The 22,895-nt window shown below is 43.2% G+C and overlaps 1 protein-coding gene across 6 annotated transcripts in view; it reads right to left on the reverse strand.

The window, feature by feature from the left end:
* MYO1C (myosin IC) overlaps window positions 1–22,895 on the reverse strand; it is a 122,885-nt gene that overhangs the window by 60,021 nt on the left and 39,969 nt on the right. For 3 of the 6 annotated variants that reach the window (XM_073315956.1, XM_073315957.1, XM_073315959.1), the window contains exons 2-4: window positions 4,854–5,009; window positions 4,044–4,159; window positions 286–484 (exon numbers count right to left, since the gene is read on the reverse strand). In XM_073315956.1, coding sequence (XP_073172057.1) covers window positions 286–484; window positions 4,044–4,159; window positions 4,854–4,979 — 441 coding nt within the window. In that variant the 5' untranslated portion in view covers window positions 4,980–5,009. Of the gene's footprint in view, window positions 1–285; window positions 485–4,043; window positions 4,160–4,853; window positions 5,010–19,680; window positions 19,941–20,205; window positions 20,665–22,895 lie in introns of those variants that run through there. The other 3 variants (XM_073315955.1, XM_073315958.1, XM_073315960.1) reach the window with 3 other exon arrangements.

Consider the following 22,895-nt stretch of genomic DNA (forward strand, 5'->3'; position numbering starts at 1 on the left):
TCTTGCATCTTCCCCCATCACCAGTATGACTTAATAGGAACTTGGTCACAGACCTCCCAGCCTTGTCCAAGCTGGCCAAACTTCTCCCTCCCACAGGCCCACACCCAGAACATTGTTTTGAATGGGTGGTGGAAACAGTAAAGGGAACTGTAAGGATTGTACAGAACTGGACACTAGAGGTCACTATAACACCAGAAAAATGCAGCATCAAATACATATCTGTTGTAAATCAAAGACTGAGTTGCCTACACAATGCCAAGTTTCATATCCTGGACTTCAAATTACCTCTAAGACCGGATTGGACTGTAGGAGGCGATCTTTCACTGTTTCAACTTGGTCACTGGCTGGACATGTCACTGCATAGTACTGAAGGATTTTCTTGGTGGCTTCAGTTTTTCCAGCTCCACTCTCCCCAGATATCAGGATACACTGATCCTTCCTCTCAATGCGCAGGGAACGGTATGAGTTGTCAGCAATAGCATAACTAAGGAACAATGACAATTGGAAATTAAGTCTGCTTTCACAAACATGAAAGGCAGAGAATCCTCAGTTAGGCTTTTAGAGTTTCCACACCGTCACAATCACAACCAGAAGAAATGCCAACTCCAGCCCCAATATTCTAACGGTGCAAAATCCTAGAAAAGATGGCCCTTCAAGAATAGTATTTATATTGAGAAATTCTGATCCAAAGCTTCTATAATTATTGTTCCCACCAGTTTTCTGGAGTATTTCATACACCAAGTCTTGTTTAAATCAAGCTGGATCTTAGAATTTCAAACACATTCCTTGCAAAGAAAGGAGCATTAGCGAACAACAATTTCTTCTTTTGCTACTTAAGATTTTGCTGTGTAAAATGTAATTTATTATAGTTTAACAAATTCCTCTCCCCTCTCTATCCAAATTCCACTTCTAGGGCATTTCCCAAATCAAAACAGTTGAATAAATGTAAACTGTATTTTAGTTTTAGAGTTTGCCTCTGGACTGCATATTCTTATGTAGGGGTTTTATAACCCCCTTAAGTGAAAAGGAAAGGCCAACCGTACTGCATACCTTATATTTTGTGATGTATACCATTTATTTAGGTATGACTGCTGTCCACATTATTAATCACAGTCCCCTCCCCTTGCATGGTGACTCATCCTTACTTTGGATGGGGAAATTCTAGCCAGGATGTCTCAGTGTTTTCCCATTAACTGTAATGGCCCATAATTTGTCTCTTCCTGGGTAGTACAATGGTAGGTGCTTGAAACTAGTCTTGTCTGGCTGGGGTGGCAGTCCGTCCCTGCCTGGCTGACCACTGCCCTACTGTGAGGTAGAGGTAAAGGTAAAGCTTTACAAACCCAGTTCTCAATATACATAAATACATAAATTAATAAACACAGATTGTATACCTATCTCATAATGATTATTAAGTTCAGAACATTACAAGCTTTCAAAGAAGACCTTACTCAAAATTTTTGTACACAACCAGCTGATTAAATTGTTTCCTCTTGGGAGCTCAGACCCCCTGTTCTCTCTTTGGGGTGCCTGGACCCTGATTATCACAGACATGTGCCAGGTTTCAGAGTAGCAGCCGTGTTAGTCTGTATTCGGAAAAAGAAAAGGAGTACTTGTGGCACCTTAGAGACTAACCAATTTATTTGAGCATAAGCCAGCATTTCAAGTCCATTGAGATAAACCTTTTTTCTTTTCAATGACTAGGTACTACAAACTCCACAGATAATCTGACTCAAGTGTTCCCACTAGCTTTAGGGTATTTTGATATTTGTATAGCAAGGTAGAATTGTTTTCATTTTATAAAGCCCATTTTTAAAAAAAAGGCTCAGAAAAATAGTCTGAATTGCTGCTAACAGTAATCGATGAAACAGCACACAGTCCAGTGCTTAAAATGAGTCTGTTTCCCATAACATTTAAAAATATTCAAATTATTTTCTGTGCAGCAATAATACCCCTAAAGGAGCTAGTCTGGAAATACCGTCTCCTGTATCAGGATAGTATTGGCAGTCCTTGCACTTCGGATTTACTGAGCTGTACAGTTACAATTTCTCATTGACTGGTTGCAATGAGGGTGAGAACTTTTTTTTCTTGGACTGTTTGAAAGAGGAATACTTTGCAGGGCACATCTTCCCTGGTACAATGTATAACTGAATAGAAGCAGAACTGGGTAATGCTCCAATACTTAAAAGGATTTGTTTAGTGCTGATAGAATCCTCAGTGTTGTACACTGCAAACAGATAAACAGCCCTTGTCCCCAAAATTTTACATTCTAATTAATGTATTGTGACACGTCAGGCCAGATGGCTACAGGAGAGTGATACAAGGCAGATATATTAGCCCCAGGTTAAGTAGGTCCTTTTTCCCTGGGTAAGGTAACAGGGAAGGTTCCAGAACAATCAGGAACTTTCTGAAAACAATTAAGGGAGACAGGCTGATTAGAACACCTGCAGCCAATCAAGAAGCTGCCAGCATCAATTAAGACAGGCAGGCTAATCAGAGCACCTGGGTTTAAAAAAAGGAGCTCACTTCAGTTTGTGGTGTGCATGCGAGGAGCTGGGAGCAAGAAGCTGAGAGTGAAAAGGTGTACTACTAGAAGACTGAGAAGTACAAGCATAATCAGACATCAGGAGGAAGGTCCTGTGGTCAGAATAAAGAAGGTGTTGGGAGGAGGCCATGGGGAAGTAGCCCAGGGAGTTGTAGCTGTCACGCAGTTGTTACAGGAGCCACTGTAGACAGCTGCCATCCACAGGGCCCTGGGCTGAAACCCAGAGTAGAGGGCAGGCCCGGGTTCCCCCCATCCCTCCAGCTCCCTACTTAATACTGGAGGAGCTGACCTGCACTGTGGGTTCCACCAGAGGGAAAGGTCTCTGGCCTGTTTCCCGATCCACTAGATGGATCAGCAGAGACTGCGGGGATTGTTCTTCTTCCTTTTCCCCATGCTGGCCAGTGATGAGGCTAACTGAGTGACCGGCACATTTGAGTCACGAAAGTGGACAAACTGAGGGCTGCCATGAACCTCTGAGGCGAGCAAATCCACCAATGAGCGCAGGACCCACCAAGGTAGAGGAGGAACTTTGTTATAGTACGTATAGACAGGATTCTGGATTTTCCCAAGCAATCATGTTTCTAGCATCACCTCATCATGTTTGTAACATATTCCCATCTCACTTGCACTGTTGAGTCACCTGCCAACAACAGGAAACAGCCCAAATAGTTCTCCCTGTCCCTTCAAAGGTCTTTGGAAGAAAGAGTCTTCAAGAGGTATCTCAGGATTGGGCCCTGGCTCAGCGAGCAATTTGGTCAGCTAGGCTCACTCAGCTGTGTCCTCTCTCTCTCTCTCTCTCTCAAGCTTCAAAAATCTTTTATTTTAAATAGGAAATTGGGAACGTTCACCAGGCCATGTAAATAAATACATTCTTTGTTCCAATGGGCTCATGGTATCTTAGCAACAAGGGAAATACCAGATTAATATTGGTCAAGCAGTGACAGAGGAGGTAGGAAAAAAAAAATCACACACACACACACCCCCTTTCCCTCAGATTAGTCATAAACTGAATAAGCTGCTTAGCAGCAAGGGAAACTTAGAACCAGATCATCTGCACACTGAATAACCCTGGAACAATGAGGTCTCTGGTCCTGCCTAGGCTGGATCAGCAGCTCAGATTCCTCTGAGTCTCAAATCACTTGGCCAGGAAGGAATTAACTCCCTTTCCAAACAACACTCTCAAAGGCAACTCACTCTCTTCGACAGGTTTCAGAGCAACAGCCGTGTTAGTCTGTATTCGCAAAAAGAAAAGGAGTACTTGTGGCACCTTAGTTAGTCTCTAAGGTGCCACAAGTACTCCTTTTCTTTTCACTCTCTTTGGAAAGAGAAGCAGGAATAAAACAGCCAGCCTTTCTAAAGGTCCCTTTTGCCCCCACTCCAGTACTCTGTTTGGGAAGATGGAAGGGAAAAAAAGTCTTGTATGTTTGCTTTCTGTAGATCAGTATTAAACCAGCCAGGTGGGAATAGCACAAACCGTATTGTTTACCCACAGGCCACTCACAGGTGAGGAGAGACTTCATAGAAACTGACACCACGGTATCGCTCCATGTGTTGTTTGCTGTAGATTTCCAGATCCTTGTATGGATTTACTGACACCAGAACTGAGCCAATGTAAGTCTGAAAAGAGCCGAAAGGAAAAGCATTACATGAAGGCTAGCATCTATTTCTACAAGAGCCTTCAGAATTACTCTGGAATCCCAGATATTTTTACAAGGCCAGCCTGAAACAAGGGCACTTGGAATGCTGCTACCAGCTTTGAAGAGAGAGTGACTTGGGAGTCTGAAGAAACAATCAATCAGTCTTGCAGCCAGTAAATGTGGGGCTACAGAACTTACATTGGATGTGTCCCTTTTTCCGAAAATTTCTGCACTTACATCCTTTAGTGACTGCTTCAGTGCTTCTGGACATCCCAGCAATGCAGCTTCAGTACTGGGTTATTTTTGACTACTCATTCCAATATTTGGGATCAGAACTAAGCTTGGGTTTGTTAAGACCACAACAGAATAGCTTTATGAATTCGGAAGAATACAGTATGTGCTGGATTTTCAGTGGTGCCGGGCACTCAGAATTCCAGCGGAAGTTAACTGGAGCTGCAGATGCTCAGCAACCCGAAAATCAGGCCCTATATATGCCAACGTCAGTAAACAGAACGGGTCTGAGAAACAGAATCATGGGCTATAAAAGGGGAGCTGGTGGACACCACCACATCCAGATCCCACACCTGCAGAACAAAATCACTATGTCCAGCTTTCAGAGCAAATATCCAAATTCTAGTCAAAGATCAGCACTCTGGCTGCTCTCTGCTACTTACATAGATCAGATTCTCCTTGAATCGTTTACGTAGGTTTTCAATAAAGGCTGCTTCGCTAGTAAAGTTCTCTAGCAGGACGAAATCCTGAACCCCCACACGGTCACGGGCTGTTAGAGCACTCTCCATTGTCAACCGGATACCGTCACTCCCTGCCGCCTGCAACCATAAGCAGTGAAATCAAAAGGCTGAGACTTTCACGATACACAGAGCACTTTGCCCACAAAGCACAGACACAGGACCAGCGTACAAACAAGAGAAAATAAAGCAAACCCCATTAATAAAGCAACCCCCCCGTCACTTCACACTAGCAATGGCCAGTTTGCCAGAAGACAAGGCAGTTTTTTTTTTGGGGGGGGGGAGTTATTGCTAAAATTCCAATCAGTAATAAAGCAGGATCAAATCAACATCACAAGAACAATTATTAATACTTTGTTGACTCTTGAAAATATTTATACGGGTTGATATACCCACTTCCAGGAACTAGTAAACAGTGCTGAGATTAAGTATTCTTGTCATAACGAATAACTTACCTTCCTAGAATAATTTTGGATTTAAAAAAAAAAAAAAAAAAAAAAGTATTAAACAGAATCCAGATTTCCCCAAGGATCTTTCAGGAAGACTGAGTCTGAACTGCGTTCCTATTTCCATACCCTGTGGTAAATGACCTGCCTTGAGGTAAACAACCTTTCAGAGAGCAGCAGTAAATTGTTATTTACCAGCTGCGCATGCCCGAAGTGCGAACAAGTTGACAGCTCTAGTCCAGGCACCTTTTCCTGATTTCTGTCAACAGCACAACTGAAATTATAACAAAGATCTATAAAGAATAATTAATATGAGAAAAGAGATTTCTTTTGCCTCACATATTACTTCTCTCTCCTCAACTGCACTCACCTCTTCTTTTTCATGCTGGCATAGATAGTACCCATCAGGAATCAGAGCCCTTTTCTCCTGTACAAATAACCACATGCCCAGGACATCTATATCATGCAGAACGGAAGAGCCCTCAGTGCAGTGCCCTAACCTGACTACAGTTTGATGTGCACAACATCATCTCAACATACAGCAGAAACCCAACACCCCCTTCACCAATAAGATCGCATCCCACTGTTGGATCATATTAAAGAAGTTCTGTATTAAAATCACAAATGAGTTTGATTCCCCATAGTTTAAATTCCAGGGTATTACTAATTAAGAGGTCTCTTGGTTTTTGGTATTGTTTCTCTCCCTCTGTGTGTGAAACTTGCAAGCTGCTAATTGCGTTAGTACATTCCAAGACAGAGTCTGTTCTTAAAGCAATTCTTTGTAACAACAACTACTCACACAGAGAGAGACTCAAAGCAATACTCTGTAACAACAGAAACAGCACCCAGAGACTCCCCGCCCTTTTGTTGTATTCATCTTGCTTTGTTAACAATTGTGATTAAAATAGAGATAGAGGATGTATGTGGATGGATGCTTGGTGTGGATAATAACTGAATGATCAGGGACGTGCCAGCCTAAGAATCATAGAATCATAGAATATCAGGGTTGGAAGGGACCCCAGAAGGTCATCTAGTCCAACCCCCTGCTCAAAGCAGGACCAATTCCCAGTTAAATCATCCCAGCCAGAGCTTTGTCAAGCCTGACCTTAAAAACCTCTAAGGAAGGAGATTCTACCACCTCCCTAGGTAACGCATTCCAGTGTTTCACCACCCTCTTAGTGAAAAAGTTTTTCCTAATATCCAATCTAAACCTCCCCCACTGCAACTTGAGACCATTACTCCTCGTTCTGTCATCTGCTACCATTGAGAACAGTCTAGAGCCATCCTCTTTGGAACCCCCTTTCAGGTAGTTGAAAGCAGCTATCAAATCCCCCCTCATTCTTCTCTTCTGCAGGCTAAACAATCCCAGCTCCCTCAGCCTCTCCTCATGACTCATGTGTTCCAGTCCCCTAATCATTTTTGTTGCCCTTCGCTGGACTCTCTCCAATTTATCCACATCCTTCTTGAAGTGTGGGGCCCAAAACTGGACACAGTACTCCAGATGAGGCCTCACCAATGTCGAATAGAGGGGAACGATCACGTCCCTCGATCTGCTCGCTATGCCCCTACTTATACAATCCAGTGTCCATCGGCTGAAGAAGGCATCAAGTGGAGATAACCAGAGGACCCCTGGAGGACAGACTAGAATCCACCCAACAGCCTCAAGAATGGGAGAACCAAAGAACAAGATAACATCTAGCAGCACGGAGCCGTCAGGAATGTGCTATCTGCTGATTGATTCAGCAACAGCATGATGAAGCAATTCCCATAGACTAGCATAGGAAGAAATTCCTATAAAAATGGACTCTAGAAAGTGAGAACTTTGGGGTCTGATTCTGCAAACCAACTTCCAGGAGCATCAAATGTGCATCTGACAAGGCCCTGCTCCCTCCTCATGTCCAGGCCTCCTGGCCAGTGGCTTGGCATGAGCAACTCTAAGGCTGGTAACTATGATACACAGCCCTCTGTGGAGATAGAGGTGGTTAGGGACTATTTAGAAAAGCTGGACGTGCACAAGTCCATGGGGCCGGACGAGTTGCATCCGAGAGTGCTGAAGGAATTGGCGGCTGTGATTGCAGAGCCATTGGCCATTATCTTTGAAAACTCGTGGCGAACCGGGGAAGTCCCGGATGACTGGAAAAAGGCTAATGTAGTGCCAATCTTTAAAAAAGGGAAGAAGGAGGATCCTGGGAACTACAGGCCATTCAGCCTCACCTCAGTCCCTGGAAAAATCATGGAGCAGGTCCTCAAAGAATCAATCCTGAAGCACTTGTATGAGAGGAAAGTGATCAGGAACAGTCAGCATGGATTCACCAAGGGAAGGTCAAGCCTGACTAATCTAATCGCCTTTTATGATGAGATTACTGGTTCTGTGGATGAAGGGAAAGCAGTGGATGTATTGTTTCTTGACTTTAGCAAAGCTTTTGACACGGTCTCCCACAGTATTCTTGTCAGCAAGTTAAGGAAGTATGGGCTGGATGAATGCACTATAAGGTGGGTAGAAAGCTGGCTAGATTGTCGGGCTCAACGGGTAGTGATCAATGGCTCCATGTCTAGTTGGCAGCCGGTATCAAGTGGAGTACCCCAAGGGTTGGTCCTGGGGCCGGTTTTGTTCAATATCTTCATAAATGATCTGGAGGATGGTGTGGATTGCACTCTCAGCAAATTTGCGGATGATACTAAACTGGGAGGAGTGGTAGATACGCTGGAGGGGAGGGATAGGATACAGAAGGACCTAGACAAATTGGAGGATTGGGCCAAAAGAAATCTGATGAGGTTCAATAAGGATAAGTGCAGGGTCCTGCACTTAGGACGGAAGAACCCAATGCACAACTACAGACTAGGGACCGAATGGCTAGGCAGCAGTTCTGCGGAAAAGGACCTAGGGGTGACAGTGGACGAGAAGCTGGATATGAGTCAGCAGTGTGCCCTTGTTGCCAAGAAGGCCAATGGCATTTTGGGATGTATAAGTAGGCGAATAGCGAGCAGATCGAGGGACGTGATCGTTCCCCTCTATTCGACATTGGTGAGGCCTCATCTGGAGTACTGTCTCCAGTTTTGGGCCCCACACTTCAAGAAGGATGTGGATAAATTGGAGAGAGTCCAGCGAAGGGCAACAAAAATGATTAGGGGACTGGAACACATGAGTCATGAGGAGAGGCTGAGGGAGCTGGGATTGTTTAGCCTGCAGAAGAGAAGAATGAGGGGGGATTTGATAGCTGCTTTCAACTACCTGAAAGGGGGTTCCAAAGAGGATGGCTCTAGACTGTTCTCAATGGTAGCAGATGACAGAACGAGGAGTAATGGTCTCAAGTTGCAGTGGGGGAGGTTTAGATTGGATATTAGGAAAAACTTTTTCACTAAGAGGGTGGTGAAACACTGGAATGCGTTACCTAGGGAGGTGGTAGAATCTCCTTCCTTAGAGGTTTTTAAGGTCAGGCTTGACAAAGCTCTGGCTGGGATGATTTAACTGGGAATTGGTCCTGCTTCGAGCAGGGGGTTGGACTACATGACTTTCTGGGGTCCCTTCCAACCCTGATATTCTATGATTCTATGATAACAACCTTGCAGAACCTGTGTGTGTGTGTGTTTGTATGAATGAATGTGTGAATAAATATGAGACTGAATGGAACGTTATAGCTATAACTAACTGCTTACTATGATTCTTTCTGTATTCACAATAAATGTGGTATTTTGCCTTTTCCCCTTTAATAAGATCCTGCTGGTTTTTATTTAATGGTATAACACCACCCCTTCAGATTCCCCTAAAGAGGGAAAAATTAAGGCGAAGCATGTATGGTTCTCAGATTTTCAATCTGCTTTTTGCTCCGAGTCTCTCCCTTTCCGGTTTCTACCATTTCAGTAAGAGCTGTAGAGGGTAAAGCTGTGTTTTGGACTAACAACAAACACTGTGAAAGCCAAACACACACCAGTTTAATTTTGGTAGCATCCTTCACATAAATTGTACCATGAAGTGCTCTAGAGCTCTACGATATAAATACACAATGAGAGACATACAGGTAGGCAAGGCAGATTTTCTGTTGAGGCTTAATGAGATGGAGGGCTCACGAGACAGATACAGGGAGGGTGTTCCAAGTGCCAGGACACAGAGAAGAAAACTCTCATGCTAACAGTGGCCACATTGTGTGAGGAAAATCAGGGAACCAGGGCTAAATAAATAGAAGGAGCAGTGCAGAGATAAGTTCGCTACATCCCTCGCCCCACTAACTCATCACTATAGAGCACTACATAGGCACAATCAACGGAACTCTTTCATATGGGAAGGGGCCACTTTTAATGGGGGGTGGCCTCAAATCTCGAAACTGTGACTCTCATGGGCAACTGTGTTAAGAAGAAACTTATATTGGATTATGAATTGAAAACATTTCCCTATCTATGGTAGATATGTGGCCCCCATCACTGTAATATCTGTGGACCTTACAATCTTTAATGTATTTATCCTCACAACCACCATGAGAGCAGGGGAACTGAAGCAGAGAGAGGCTAAGTAACTTGCCCAAGGTCACACAGGAAGTCTTTGGCAGAGCAGGGAACAGAACCCAGACCTCTCAAGTCCTCTAACCAATGGCCTACCCTTCCTCTAGAGTAATGCCTTGCGATTTTTAAACTGAAGTGTCACTACAGGGAGGAAATAGTGGGTGTCACCTCCACAACTACCTCCCATTGCTACACTTGCAGCCCCAGGAACAGCTGTAGTGTGAAACTAGCCAAGGCTGCCTCCCACAACCCCTCCCAGGGGAGCCCTGAATAGACAGAAAAAGAAGAGAAGCCAAGAGCCAACCATCAGTTACAACTTCTGGAGTCCCTGCCTCAACACAGCCTGGAATCTGCTCTAACTTGTGCCAGCTGGCTACAGCCTTCAAGAGACTGTACATGAGCTAGACACAGCCAAAGCACAGTGTCCACTAGCCACATCCCTCCTTGCACCTGGGGCAGTGGGGAGGAAGGCACAGGAGCCAAATACACTGATACTGTGCCTGCTGGGAATTCCTCCACCCTAGGCAATTCCCCAGCAGGCAACTTACAGGTTGATTCTGCTTCCTCTGCATCATGTGCACCTTGGCACAGAGCAGAACAGACCAAAGAATCTGCCCCAAAAGTACTGAGTGCAACTCCTTGATCGTTATTAAATAATATAGAAAAGAAGAGCTGGAAGGGTCTGCAAGAGGTCATCTCGTCCAGCCCACAAATACCCATACAGCTACATCTGCAGAGCCCCCTAGTGTAGATGCAGCACATACTAACAGGAGTTTTTCTGCTGACATAGTAAGGTTATCTCCTTGAATGATATTCACGGTGCTAACAGAGGAACTTTGTAGACAGATGCATCCACACTACGGTTTTTGGCAGCACAGAAATGTCAGGTAAAATCAAATAGATGGTACCCCCCACTGTTTTTTTCCATCTCCAATGCCCATTAATTTATTAAAATTTAATTAACCATGGAACAATTTATCAAGGGTGGATTTTCCATCACTGGCAATTTTTAAAATAAAGACTGGATTTCTTTTTCTTTTTTAAGATATATTGTTGTTCAACAGAAATTATTTTGGGGGAGTTGTCAGTGTTATACAGAAGGTCAGACTAGAAAAATCACAATGTTCTGAGAGACTTTCCGCTTTCATTAAAAAAATAAATAGAAGTTTCTATCCTTCATGGCTGTGGAGAAAAGCTCAAACCAGAGTGTGTCTGAAAGACTCAAAAGCCAGAGGGCAAATTTAAAGAACCGCATAATTTTTTTTCAATTCTTGTGATTTTTAAGTTGATTTCATGATTTCTGGGAGCTTGACTCATGAGTTTTGAAAAGCTGGGGGTTGGCAATTCTGAGAACAACCTTGCAATTCATTCCTCCTGACCAATACTTTATTGCAAAATGCCCGAGTCACATAAACCAATTCCTCCACTCACCCCAGCAAAGCAGCATCTTTCACCCCATACATCAAGCTGATGGTGGGGTAGGACAAAGGAATCAGCCACAGACTCCAGCTCCTATGAGCAGCTGTCAAAACAGGGACTGCTGCATTGGGGCGGGAGGGGAAACGGGTTAATTAGGGCCCAGCCAAGGCCACCTCTTCCCCCCCGCTACGCCTCCACCCACCCATTCAGAGCTATGCAAGAGACACCCCTCCAGCACAACTCTGGGTGCACTAGGACCCAGGTATGCCTCCCCTACTTTCCTCCCTGTGGCTTGGGGGGGGAGGGGGGAAGAATTGTCGGGTGGAGCCAGCCAGAGAATCCAGCCAGTAAGGGCAGCTGCAGAAGCACCCAAAGCAGGGAGGTTCAGAGAAATTTCTGTATTTTTGATTGGACCTTCTCTGACCTGTGCTGTGCTGATTAGCAGTTTGTGCCAACCCTCCTGCTCCTCTACAGTCTTTACACCTCAACTTAACTTCACAGGATCTGCCCCCCTTACCCTCTTCTCCCGTATCCTGACCCCTCAGTGCCCTTTCAGTGATCCCTCTTCCTTCACTTTTCTTTCAATTTACCTAATTCGCTCCTTACTAAACCCACCAAAAAAAACTGTGGAATTAACACAGTTTGCTACCATCACATGCTGCTTGTATGTTCCACTGCCTTTTCCCTCCCTGAGTCTATCTGGTCTATTTCAACTGTAACCTCTTTGGGGAGCAGAGAGTGGTCTAGTATGTGCACTGCCCAGCACAATGGGGCCAGTTCATAGAATCATAGAATCATAGAATATCAGGGTTGGAAGGGACCTCAGGAGATCATCTAGTCCAACCCCCTGCTCAAAGCAGAACCAATCCCCAATTTTTGCCCCAGATCCCTAAATGGCCCCCTCAAGGATTGAACTCACAACCCTGGGTTTAGCAGGCCAATGCTCAAACCACTGAGCTATCCCTCCCCCCCACTGAGCTATCCCTCCCCCAGTTCTTCGTTGGTCCTCAGACACTACCATAATAAACATGATTATAAATAATAAGAAGATACAAAGGTCCTTCATTTCTTTGGTACTTTGGAACTATACCATTTATCAACTGGATACAAAATTCTTCAGGTAACAGAGCAAATTTCCATATGCGTAGGTCCATTGACACAGCCTGCACACTGATCCTGCATCTCTGTGCTTGTTTACACAGTTTTTGCAATGATTTAACCAAACTGGCAGGAAAAACTGATCTACTTAAATCAGTGCACCTAAGGTGACAAGCTGTCCCAATTTTATAGGGATAGTCCCGATATTTTGGGCTTTTTCTTATACAGGTGCCAATTACCCCCCACCCCGTCCTGATTTTTCATCCTTGCTATCTGGTCACCCTAAGTGCAACTCCTTAGTGTGGATGAAGTTATAGTGGATGAAGTTATAGTGGTATAGAAGTGTTTAACTTGTATAGCTTGTTTTGGTAAATTTACTGAAAGAAACACATGCAATTTTATAACTCATCCTGTAAAAGTAGTTGGAAACAAACCAGGACCAGCTCCATTGAATTACAGCTCTCAGAAATGGTCACTAGCTCTTTCACCAGGCACTCCCTCAGCCCAGGTCATACCATTTCAAACTGAACATATCCTGTGATTAAGGAAGAAGCAGTATGTCCTCCCTAAGAAACAGAACATTTTTCTTCAGCCCTATCCACTGAGACTAACATTTATGACTCAGTATCTTCCAGCTTCCCCCAACACATTTCTTACTCAGCTTCCCAGGCTCTATCTCAGCAGAAACAAAGCAGTTATGTTTGATTTTCTAAGACTTTTAAAAACTGAGTTTACAGTTTTAAGAATAATCAGGAATGATTAGATTGCTTTATTTCTAAGGCAAGGGTATCAAAACCCATCCTCCACAGGTCTGGTCTAGCACTGTAGATGTATTTACATGGCCTGCAGGACAATCAGGTTCTGCAGAACCTGAGTTTTAACTTCAAGTTTTGAGCCCTCCAGGTTGTAAAGATAACATTCTAAATATAAATTTACTGTAAACTGGGTGTACAGACAGCCTGAAACACTTTCTGAACGGAGTGAACTCTTCTGTCCTACCATTAATTTTGACTTGCTACTTCTCAAGCCTAATTATGCTTTAAAAGCGTCAGCATTAACTATTTCGCTGCTGACCAATTTCAGCAGATGGGATGCAGAAGGGGATGGAAAAAGAGACTTGCTGGGTGTGAAATTGTGCATTGCTACAGAAAAGGTAGTGCACAGGAAAGAATGGTCGGAAAGAGATAGAGAAAGGAGGCTGGGGAAAGAAGAGAAAGGTCAGAAATAGTAGTGATCATAAAGGGGAGCACATTTTCCCACTGAGTGATAACAAGTGTGACAATAAGGTATTGAATAAAGAAAACCCACCTGTAAGGTTGGTTAACTTATTCTAGCAGACAAAGGTACAACTACAGCCAATGGCTAGAAGCTGAAGCTCCATAAATTCAGACTAGAAATAAGGTGCAAATTTTTACTTGTGAGAGTAATCAATCATCAGACCATCTTACCAAGGGTTGTGGTAGATTCTCCCCATCAGTGGAAATTTTAAAATCAAAATGGCATGTTTTTCTGAAAAACAGGCTCTAGCTCAATCTCAGCTGTGGGACTTGAGGCTGGAATTAATACAGGGAAATCCTATGGCCTGTGTTATGCAGGAGGTCACCTAGATGGTCCTTTCTGGCCTTAACATCTATGTCCTTCCTCTATGGTATCATCTCACCTACTGACAAAGCAAAACAATGGAATTTAAATCAAAGACTGATTCTAAATCTGAAGCTACCTTTGATACAAGTCTTGTTCTCTGGCTGCCTGCTTTCTTCTGGAACTCACTGTTTACCCCTTGTAACTTCCTACATACCAGAAAAAAAAAAAAAAAATTGGGACACTGTTGGAAATGGTATGTTAAAGCCACATGTCAACATCAGGTGAAAACACAGTGTGTATGGACATGTAGTTCAAGTGCCTTTCCATTGTAATCACAACTTTGGTGCTGAGTGTCCATCACGTGGTTCCCATCCATACTGGCCTCACTAACAGCATCCTTGCAAAATTCCGCAAGCAGAGATCAGGAAGAGGATTTTGCAAATTTTCAAATGACAAATTCTGCTGGAAAAAACTACACTACTTGGGTGACAGCCGCATTGTAATTGGGCACCCCAACATGACTGTATTTATAATGTAGGTAATGCGGCCTAATTCTGCTTGTTGTGTCTTTGTACCAAACTCCAGAACCCAAGAGACCAACTTGGCTACAGCAACATTGCAAAAAGCAAAAGCCAGTGTGTGACTAATTAGATGGTCAGTGGCTGGTATGGGAGAGAGGACTCACTGACAAGACAACATGCTAATGTCTTACATAACAATACCCTCTACTGAACATGTGAGTAGTAGTTCAACTGCCCTGAAGTTAACTGTACACAAATAATTATTTTTATGATAATAAGTCTCATTCTATGTGTGTGTTGTTTGAAATTTAAGCAGAGAGAAAAAACTAAATGAATATTCAATTCTACATTTGAATATCAGGGTCTGGAAGGGACATTTAGTACAATGCTATCCCTAGCATGGGTAAGCCACTTTGAGCAAAGGACAAGAGAAAAATCAGAATTTTAACAAAAACAGCAGAGAATCATCACTAGCACAGTACAACTGTGTAACTTTTAACTCATAGAGAAGTGAGTAGGTCAGTGGCTGCCTCACTCAAGGAGTGTTTATCAAATAATTCTCTCTTTTTGATTGCTTTAGAGTACTACAGGAAAGGTAACTCCTGGAGCTGGTGTTCTAGAGGTTATAGCTGGGAGTTTGGGGAACAGTGTCTAACGCTCAGAATCTGGAATTCGCTCCCTGATGTTGCCCTCCTGATTCACTCACCATTTCTTTAGAATTTACTTCCACACTATGCTATTGTTCTGAAAAATGTTTGAGGAGGGAGAGGAATGCCACAAGTACTCCTTTGACAGACGCCTTTAAACAGTTTAATTTCAAGGGCCCTTCATATTTTGACTATTAAATAATAGAGGACGTAAGCTGGAACATTTTAGAAATACCAATGACACAGCAGAGGGGAAAAAAGCCTTACTTTTGTCCTAGTAAAGTTTGTTGTAACATCTCTCCTGACAGCTTTTGCTTTTAAAACTGAAGATGTGGAACTCCTATTACTCCAGCTATCTAAACTTCAGATTCATTCATTCCTCTAAAATGCAAAGTAGAACAGGAAATGCTGACAATTAAATCATGCTGTGTGTATTTTAAATATATATTACATGTTTGTCACAGGGACTTGGAGAAGGGAGAATCAGAAGTGAGGAGAGAAAAGTATGTCATTGAATAATTCTGCTGGAGTTTTAACTTTGTTTATTACTACTCATATAGTACCAGAGATGTATTTGAAACTTCTTGTGTTTGACAGCAAGACTCCTGCCCCATGTAGTTCATAATCTAAATGAGAAAGAACAAAAAAAGCAAGGTAATTCTGATTTTACAAAGGAAGCAGATCATGTAATTTGTTCCAGCTCGTGTGTTGCTTTATTTTCTTTTTTTAAATGTCAGAGAGCAAGTGTAGATAAACCTGGAGCAAAGATTAACAATGGAAAGTAAAGCAGTTTTAAGAAAGAATTTGAAGGATGAGAATGAGGCTGTTTATTGCATAGAGGGGATACTCAGATTTCAGTCAGCAAGCTAAACAGAAAATATCTGTGAGAAAAATGAAGTGGGCAAACCAGAAAGAGATCAGGGAAACTTACAGAGTCAACACCGTGGATTTCTATATTTAGGGAGCTGGCATTTTTGCTCTTTACCAGGTGGCACCAGCTGTGTAAATCAGTTAAAAAGATGCTGCTAGTTCCAGTATCCACAATGATTCCAGTATCAATGAACTAAAACCTAGATGGCTCTACGGTAAGGTTGGGGCATAACTGGTTGGAAAACCATTCCCAGAGAACAGTTATCAGTGGTTCACAGTCAAGCTAGAAGGGCATAAAAAGTGGGATCTGTCCTGGGTCCGGTTCTGTTCAATATCTTTTTTAATGATTTAGATAACGGCAGAGAGTACACCTATAAAGTTTGTGGACAATACCAAGCTGAGAGGAGTTGCAAGTGCTTTGGAGGATAGGATTAAAATTCAAAATGATCCAGATAAACTGAAGAAATGTCTGAAGAAAATAGGATGAAATTCAATTAGGACAAATGCAAAGTACTCCACTTAGGAAGGAACAATCAGTTGCACACGTACAATATAGGAAATGACTGCCTAGGAAGAAGTACGTGGAAACAGATCTAGGGGTTATTGTGGATCACAAGCTAAATGAGTCAACAGTAACTGTTGCACAAAAAAAAAACAACAAAAAAAAACATGATATATGAGGAAAGATTGAAAAAACTGGGAATCCCGCCCTGTGTGTCTACTGGTGGGGACATGCCTGCTGTTACTCGAATTGCCCCTCTGCAAGGAGAATCTCAAAACCAAACCTCTAGAGCTCAGTCTTCAGATGCCCAGCTCATATGCACATATGGGTGTGTGTGTGTGTTAACGTAGGCACTACCAGGATTCAGGACACCTTCACTTAAGTGCCCACTTTGGCCTCAGAGGTCCTATCTACACAAGATAGATCAGTATCCAAATTACAATAAATGCCACCAGTAGTGCAGCTGTGTTGATGATAGTAACAAAATAAGCTCTAGTGTAGATGAGACTCAGGTGGCTTTACCACCATATCTCAAAATCTGCTCTGAGCCATGTTAGATGAACGATGGTTAGAATACCAAGGGCCTATTTATGCTATTACTCCCAATAGAGGGCCTGCACTGGGGCTAAAGCAGTAATGAGAGAATTAAAAGAAAAATAGGAAGATAGGAATTGCCTTTCTGGATCAGACCTGGATCCTATCCAGTCCAGTATCCTGCCTCAGACAGTGGCCAGTAACAGATGCCTCAGGGGAAGATGCAAGATGCCTCACATTATGCAGATGTTGGATAATCTGCCCCCACATTAGGTCTCCTCCTAATCCCTAATAGTTAGGGATTGGTGTAAAATCAGAACCATGAAGTTTTTAATACCACTTTCAACATCTGTTAGCATTAACTTTGAATATTCTTATCCATGTAAACGTCCAATCCCTTTTTCAGTCTTGCTATGTTCTTGTCTTCAACAACTTCCTGTGGCAATGAGTTCCACAATCTAATTATGCATTGCACAAAAAAGTATTTCCTTATATCAATTTTGTATTTGCCACCTTTTAATTTAATTGACTGTCGCCTTTTTCTTGTGTTATGGATCAGAGAGAAAAGAAGTTCCCAATGACCACTAATTATGGTATATATTTTTGTCATGCCTCCTCTTATTTGTCTCCTTTCTAAGGTAACAATCCTACTCTTTTCAATCTCTCTTCATAGGAGTGTTTTCCAGGACCTTGATCATTTTCACCAACCTTCTCTGAACCTCCTCTAATTCTGCACTACTGAGAATTGACAGAGTTTGGCTGGCTGCTGCTTCTCCAATACAAATGCTAATTTTAAACATAAGAACAGCCCTACTGGGGCAGCCCAATTGCCCATCTATCTTGCCCAATATCCTAGCTTCTGACCATGGCTAGTACCACATGCTTCAGAGGGAATGAACAGAACAGGGCAATTTTGAGTGATCTGTCCCTTGTCATCCAGTCCCAGCTTCTGGCCGCTGGAGGTTTAGTGGCATCCACAGCAAGGGACACATAACTCGCCATCTTGGCTAATAGACACTGATAGACCAACCTATCCTCCATTAACATATCTAATTCTTTTTTGAACTCAGTTATATTTTTGGCCTTCACAACATCCCATGGCAACGAGCTCCACAGGTTGACTGTGCATTGTGTGGAGAAGTATTTCCCTTTGTTTGTTTTTAAAAGGATGCCTATTAATTTTCAACACATTCCCTCTCTCCTCCTCCATCATTGCTGCCTCCTCCAGCTTCTCCTCCCCCACAGACTGCTTCCTGTCAGACTCTCCCTGTACAAACTGCAGAGATTGTCAGTGGGGAATTGTATTCATTGCCCAAGCAACAGACTGTGTACTGTGCTTGAACTGTCCCATCTAGGTACCTAGAGCAGCGGTTCTCAACCAGGGGTACATCAACTAATCTAGATCAGTGGTTCTTAAACTTTTGTATTGGTGACCCCTTTCAAACAACAAGCCTATGAGTGCAACACCCTATAATAATCAAAACCACATTTTTTTATATTTAACACTATAAATGCTGGAGGTGAAACGAGGTTTGGAGTGGAGGCTGACAGCTCATGACCCCCCAAGTAATAACCTTGTGACTCCCGGAGGGGTCACGACCCCCAGTTTGAGAACCCCTGATCTAGATTCTTGCCTAGTTGTACAATAGGCTACATAAAAAGCATTAGCAAAGTCAGTACAAACTAAAATTTCATACAAAGAGTTGTTTATACTGCTCTCTATACCATACACTGAAATGTAAATACAATATTTATATTCCAACTGATTTATTTTATAATTATGTGGTAAAAATGAGAAAGTAAGCAATTTTTCAGTAATAGTGTCTTGTGACACTTTTGGTTTTTTATGTCTGATTTTGTAAGCAAGTAGATTTTAACTGAGGTGAAACTTGGGGGTATGCAAGACAAATCAGACTCCTGAAAGGGGTACAGTAGTCTGGAAAGGTTGAGAGCCACTGACCTGGAGCATTTTAACTGCAGAGTCCACAAGGGGCAGTCCAAGTGCAACACACAGCCTGTGGCTTTGGTGGTGAATCCAGCACTGCCCTAACCCATTCAAAACCACTCCTATCAGAACCTCACTGCACAATATACACTTGTGCCATGGGGATTGTGAAGAATGCACCCCCCCATGCTGTTTGCTGTGATCGTAAGACCCGAGTGGTGAGACACACACACACACACACACTTTATATACATTACATGTGTGTTTGTAAAATTACTTGATTTAAGCCCAAATTAGTAATTTCATAATTACACCTTAAAAAAAATCAGAAGAATTACTGAAAGTTAGTAAGGGTTGGCATCTCTGTGATATCACACAAAAAGAACCCCAAAACATGATACATATGCCCTCCTCACAACCCCAGCATATTCCTGCCTCAGTCTCTTCCCACCCTCTGTACCCCCACATACACTCACCTCTTTAAAATATAAGCCCCAAACCTGCCTTACTTTTCTTCTCCCCATCTCAAGCACTCACACTTAACTTTCCAAGCAGGAGTTTTCCATTGGAAATTGTGTGTGAAACACAGGGACTTCCTGCTGAAACCCTGAAGAATTCTCTCCATTCCTCTCAGTCTGGACACACATTAGAAAGACTGCAGAAGAAAACAGCAGTTAAACAAATCTTACCGCAGCCCTGAACTTCATTTCCGATCCTTTTCAGCTCACAAGGCACTTTCAGAGAGTCAGTTATGCTGTCTCAAAGCAAGAAATCTGAGGTCAACTCTCTTCAATCAGTTTGCCTTTTTTACTTTTAATGACATTTTTTGGTACTGTCAAGAACCACTCCTGCCTACGCAACTCCTACCGGAGCCTGCTAAAGAAGGCGTTGTACAAGGAGGAGAGTGAGCAAAAAAAACTCTCCTCCCCTTCTAGACTGAGAGAGAGAGAGAGACAGACACACAGATCACAAGCTGAAGCTCAAGATAAAAGAAGCCTGCTGCCTGTATGTGGAGCACAAGCCGTCTAATGACAGAGAAAAATTGAAAGAAAAGAGGCTGGAAACCTTGGTCCAGAGCCTACAACCCAAAACCACAGGAAAAAAGCAAAGGCAGCAGCCATATGTTCTGCTGTGGCAAAATTTGCACAAAAAGGCAGCTACAAACAGGAACAACATCAAGTGGGCTACACTGAATCAAACTCAAACACACTGACCTGCAAGTCCACAGCAAAGTTCCTGAGCCTGAAGCTGTAGCTCCTCTCATGACTCCAGCAAACCAAAGGAACCACTGCAGGAACTTTGATGGTAGGAAATGGTTGATTTTCTTGTTTGTCCTTGCAACAGTTTAGCACATGTACCCAGCAACATTCTTTTCCAGAATTGTTGTGAAGCATCCACACCCGAAGCTCCTTACAACCAGAGTTGGACCAGTGCATGCTAGCACACCTGCAGCACTTATCCCATAGTGCCCAGTATTGCTGCTGGCAGTAGGGGCTTTTGGGTTATTTCCCAGCACGAGGCACTTCATTATAGGACGCAGTTATGAGTCCCCCTGCATTGGGGCAGTTGCAACCCTCTACATTTCCTGGCCACACTGGGGAGTAGTCACAGGATGGCAACAATTCAGCACGATCAGAGCTTGAAATTGTCTCAGATATTGCAGCCATCTGCACTGTGCTGGAATGGATGAAACACACTGCACTCCAGCTATTCTAGGCGCAGAGCAGCCCCCAGGTAGTCATACAAAGCTGCTGTAATTTATGGCAGACTTGGAGCTATCGTCAGCAGTGCTGGAGGCCAAGCAGTCTCTTGAAGGGGATCAACTCCACACAGAGTCAGGAGATTTGATTTCCCTTCTATCTAGACTTCTGTAACAAAAAGTATTAAAAGGCAATAAAATTTTTCCAGCCATACAATTTGATTCACAGCAACATGCCAGCAGCCAAAGGAGTTTCTCAAGAGAAGATGAGTACTGGGTGGTATGTCTCAGAATCCAGAAAATTGCAATCTACACGGACCATACTGCCATGAATTTCCCTTTTATATTGTTTCATGACTATCCCTCTCTTCAAATAGCTCACAACATGGGGCGCTGCAGCTAGCCACTACCTGGGCAAATTATTAAAACGGAAGGAGCACCTGCACGTGCTGTCCACGCACAGCGGAAGACAAAGTTCCTGTCCTGAAATCTATAGCATGTCAAGCTACTAGACTGACAATACAGCCTTCACTGACTGAGCCGTTGTTCAGAGTCCCAATTAAAGAGATTTGTGCTCCAAGTGCCTTGTATGCATCTATACAGAGGGACTTCTACTCTGACCCAAACGAGACCTAGTTCAGATTCCCTGGTTTTCTGCAGAAACCACACCCTTCTTTGCATCTTCAGGTCTGGTAAAATGAGGCTATTCCTGGTGCCTTGTGTTGTCTACTCAAACTTTTCTGAGATTAGCCACCAGGACTGGAGCTATTTCAGACAATCAGTACTGGCCAGTTTCCAGGGACTTGGGGAGGTCAACAGCGGTACCCAGTCAAAGCCCCTCACTATTCAGTGACTGTAAAGCTTTGGAGGAGAGTGGTCAGGCAGAGCTCAGTGCAGCATAAAGGGGATGCAGTAGTAAAGATAAGTTGGTTCCCTTCCCTGAGTATACTCTTAAGAGTAGAAGTGAAGATTGCTCATTCTTCAGCCATTAGTCTGGTGATTCTCATATATCTGAGGATCCTAGGTCATATTCTAACATTACTGTTCAAACCACAGTTTGTTTGATGGAAAACAAAATGTTTGGAGGATATAGCTCAGTGGTTTGAGCATTGGCCTGCTAAAGCCAGGGTTGTGAGTTCAATCCTGGAAAAGGCCATTTAGGGATCTGGGGCAAAAATTGGGGATTGGTCCTGCTTTGAGCAGGGGATTGGACTAGATTACCTCCTGAGGTCTCTTCCAACCCTGGTATTCTATGAGATTGTATTTTTCATCTGTGAAGTACTGGCATGTGTGTCTAGGAGCTGCAGAGAGACCATTAAGGTTTATAGTTTGTTGGCAAACTGTGACAATGGGTGGTGATCAGCTGCCCTCACTAGCAGGCTCCTTATGGAGAGGAGCAGAACCTGGAAAAAAAAAAATCTAAAGACTTAAATTTCTTAACCAGGGGTTACTCCACCTTAAACTTCCATGTACTTCCAGAATTTCTGCTCCAAAGGTAAAGGAAATTCCCCATTTCAAGTCTTCATGGCTGCTAGCATCACCTCAAGTCAACCCACATGGAGGTTTTCTTCCCCCCCACCCCCATCTTTTCAGTGAAACTGCCTACCAGCAATACATACCCCTTAGATTTCCATTATAAGCCCATCTTGTCTTATATGAAATATGGCTGGATACGGATAATACTGTAGCTCACAAAAGCTTATGCTCAAATAAATTTGTTCATCTCCAAAGTGCCACAAGTACTCCTTTTCTTTTTGCGAATACAGACTAACATGGCTGCTACTCTGAAACTTGGATGAGGGATCTCTTAAAACCCAGATAATTGAGGAAGAGGTGTTCGCTATTTGGTGTGGCACTCTGATCATACTGACCCAATCCCCCAGTGTGCAGCTAGGAGACATTGTTCTGTGCAGGTGCCATCTTTTAGAGGAAACAGAATACTAAAGCCCTGAACATTTGTGGCAAGGATCCTACGGCACTTTTGAAAAGAGTTGGGGCATCAGCCCTGGTGTCCTGGCCAGATTCTAGTTTGAACAATTACACTGTCTCCCTTATTTCCCCCCTACAGTTCTAACTGGCTGCAAGTTCTCTTTTCACTTCTTGTCCTCAACTTCTATGGAGTTATGGTGAACTGTTAAACAATTGCTGCATTCCAATAAAAAGCAAGCTGTGTTTCAGCAGTGGGTGAAAGTATTCCTATAGCTC

Source organism: Lepidochelys kempii, chromosome 17, assembly GCF_965140265.1.
Source record: "Lepidochelys kempii isolate rLepKem1 chromosome 17, rLepKem1.hap2, whole genome shotgun sequence".
Taxonomy (NCBI): Eukaryota; Metazoa; Chordata; order Testudines; family Cheloniidae; genus Lepidochelys; species Lepidochelys kempii.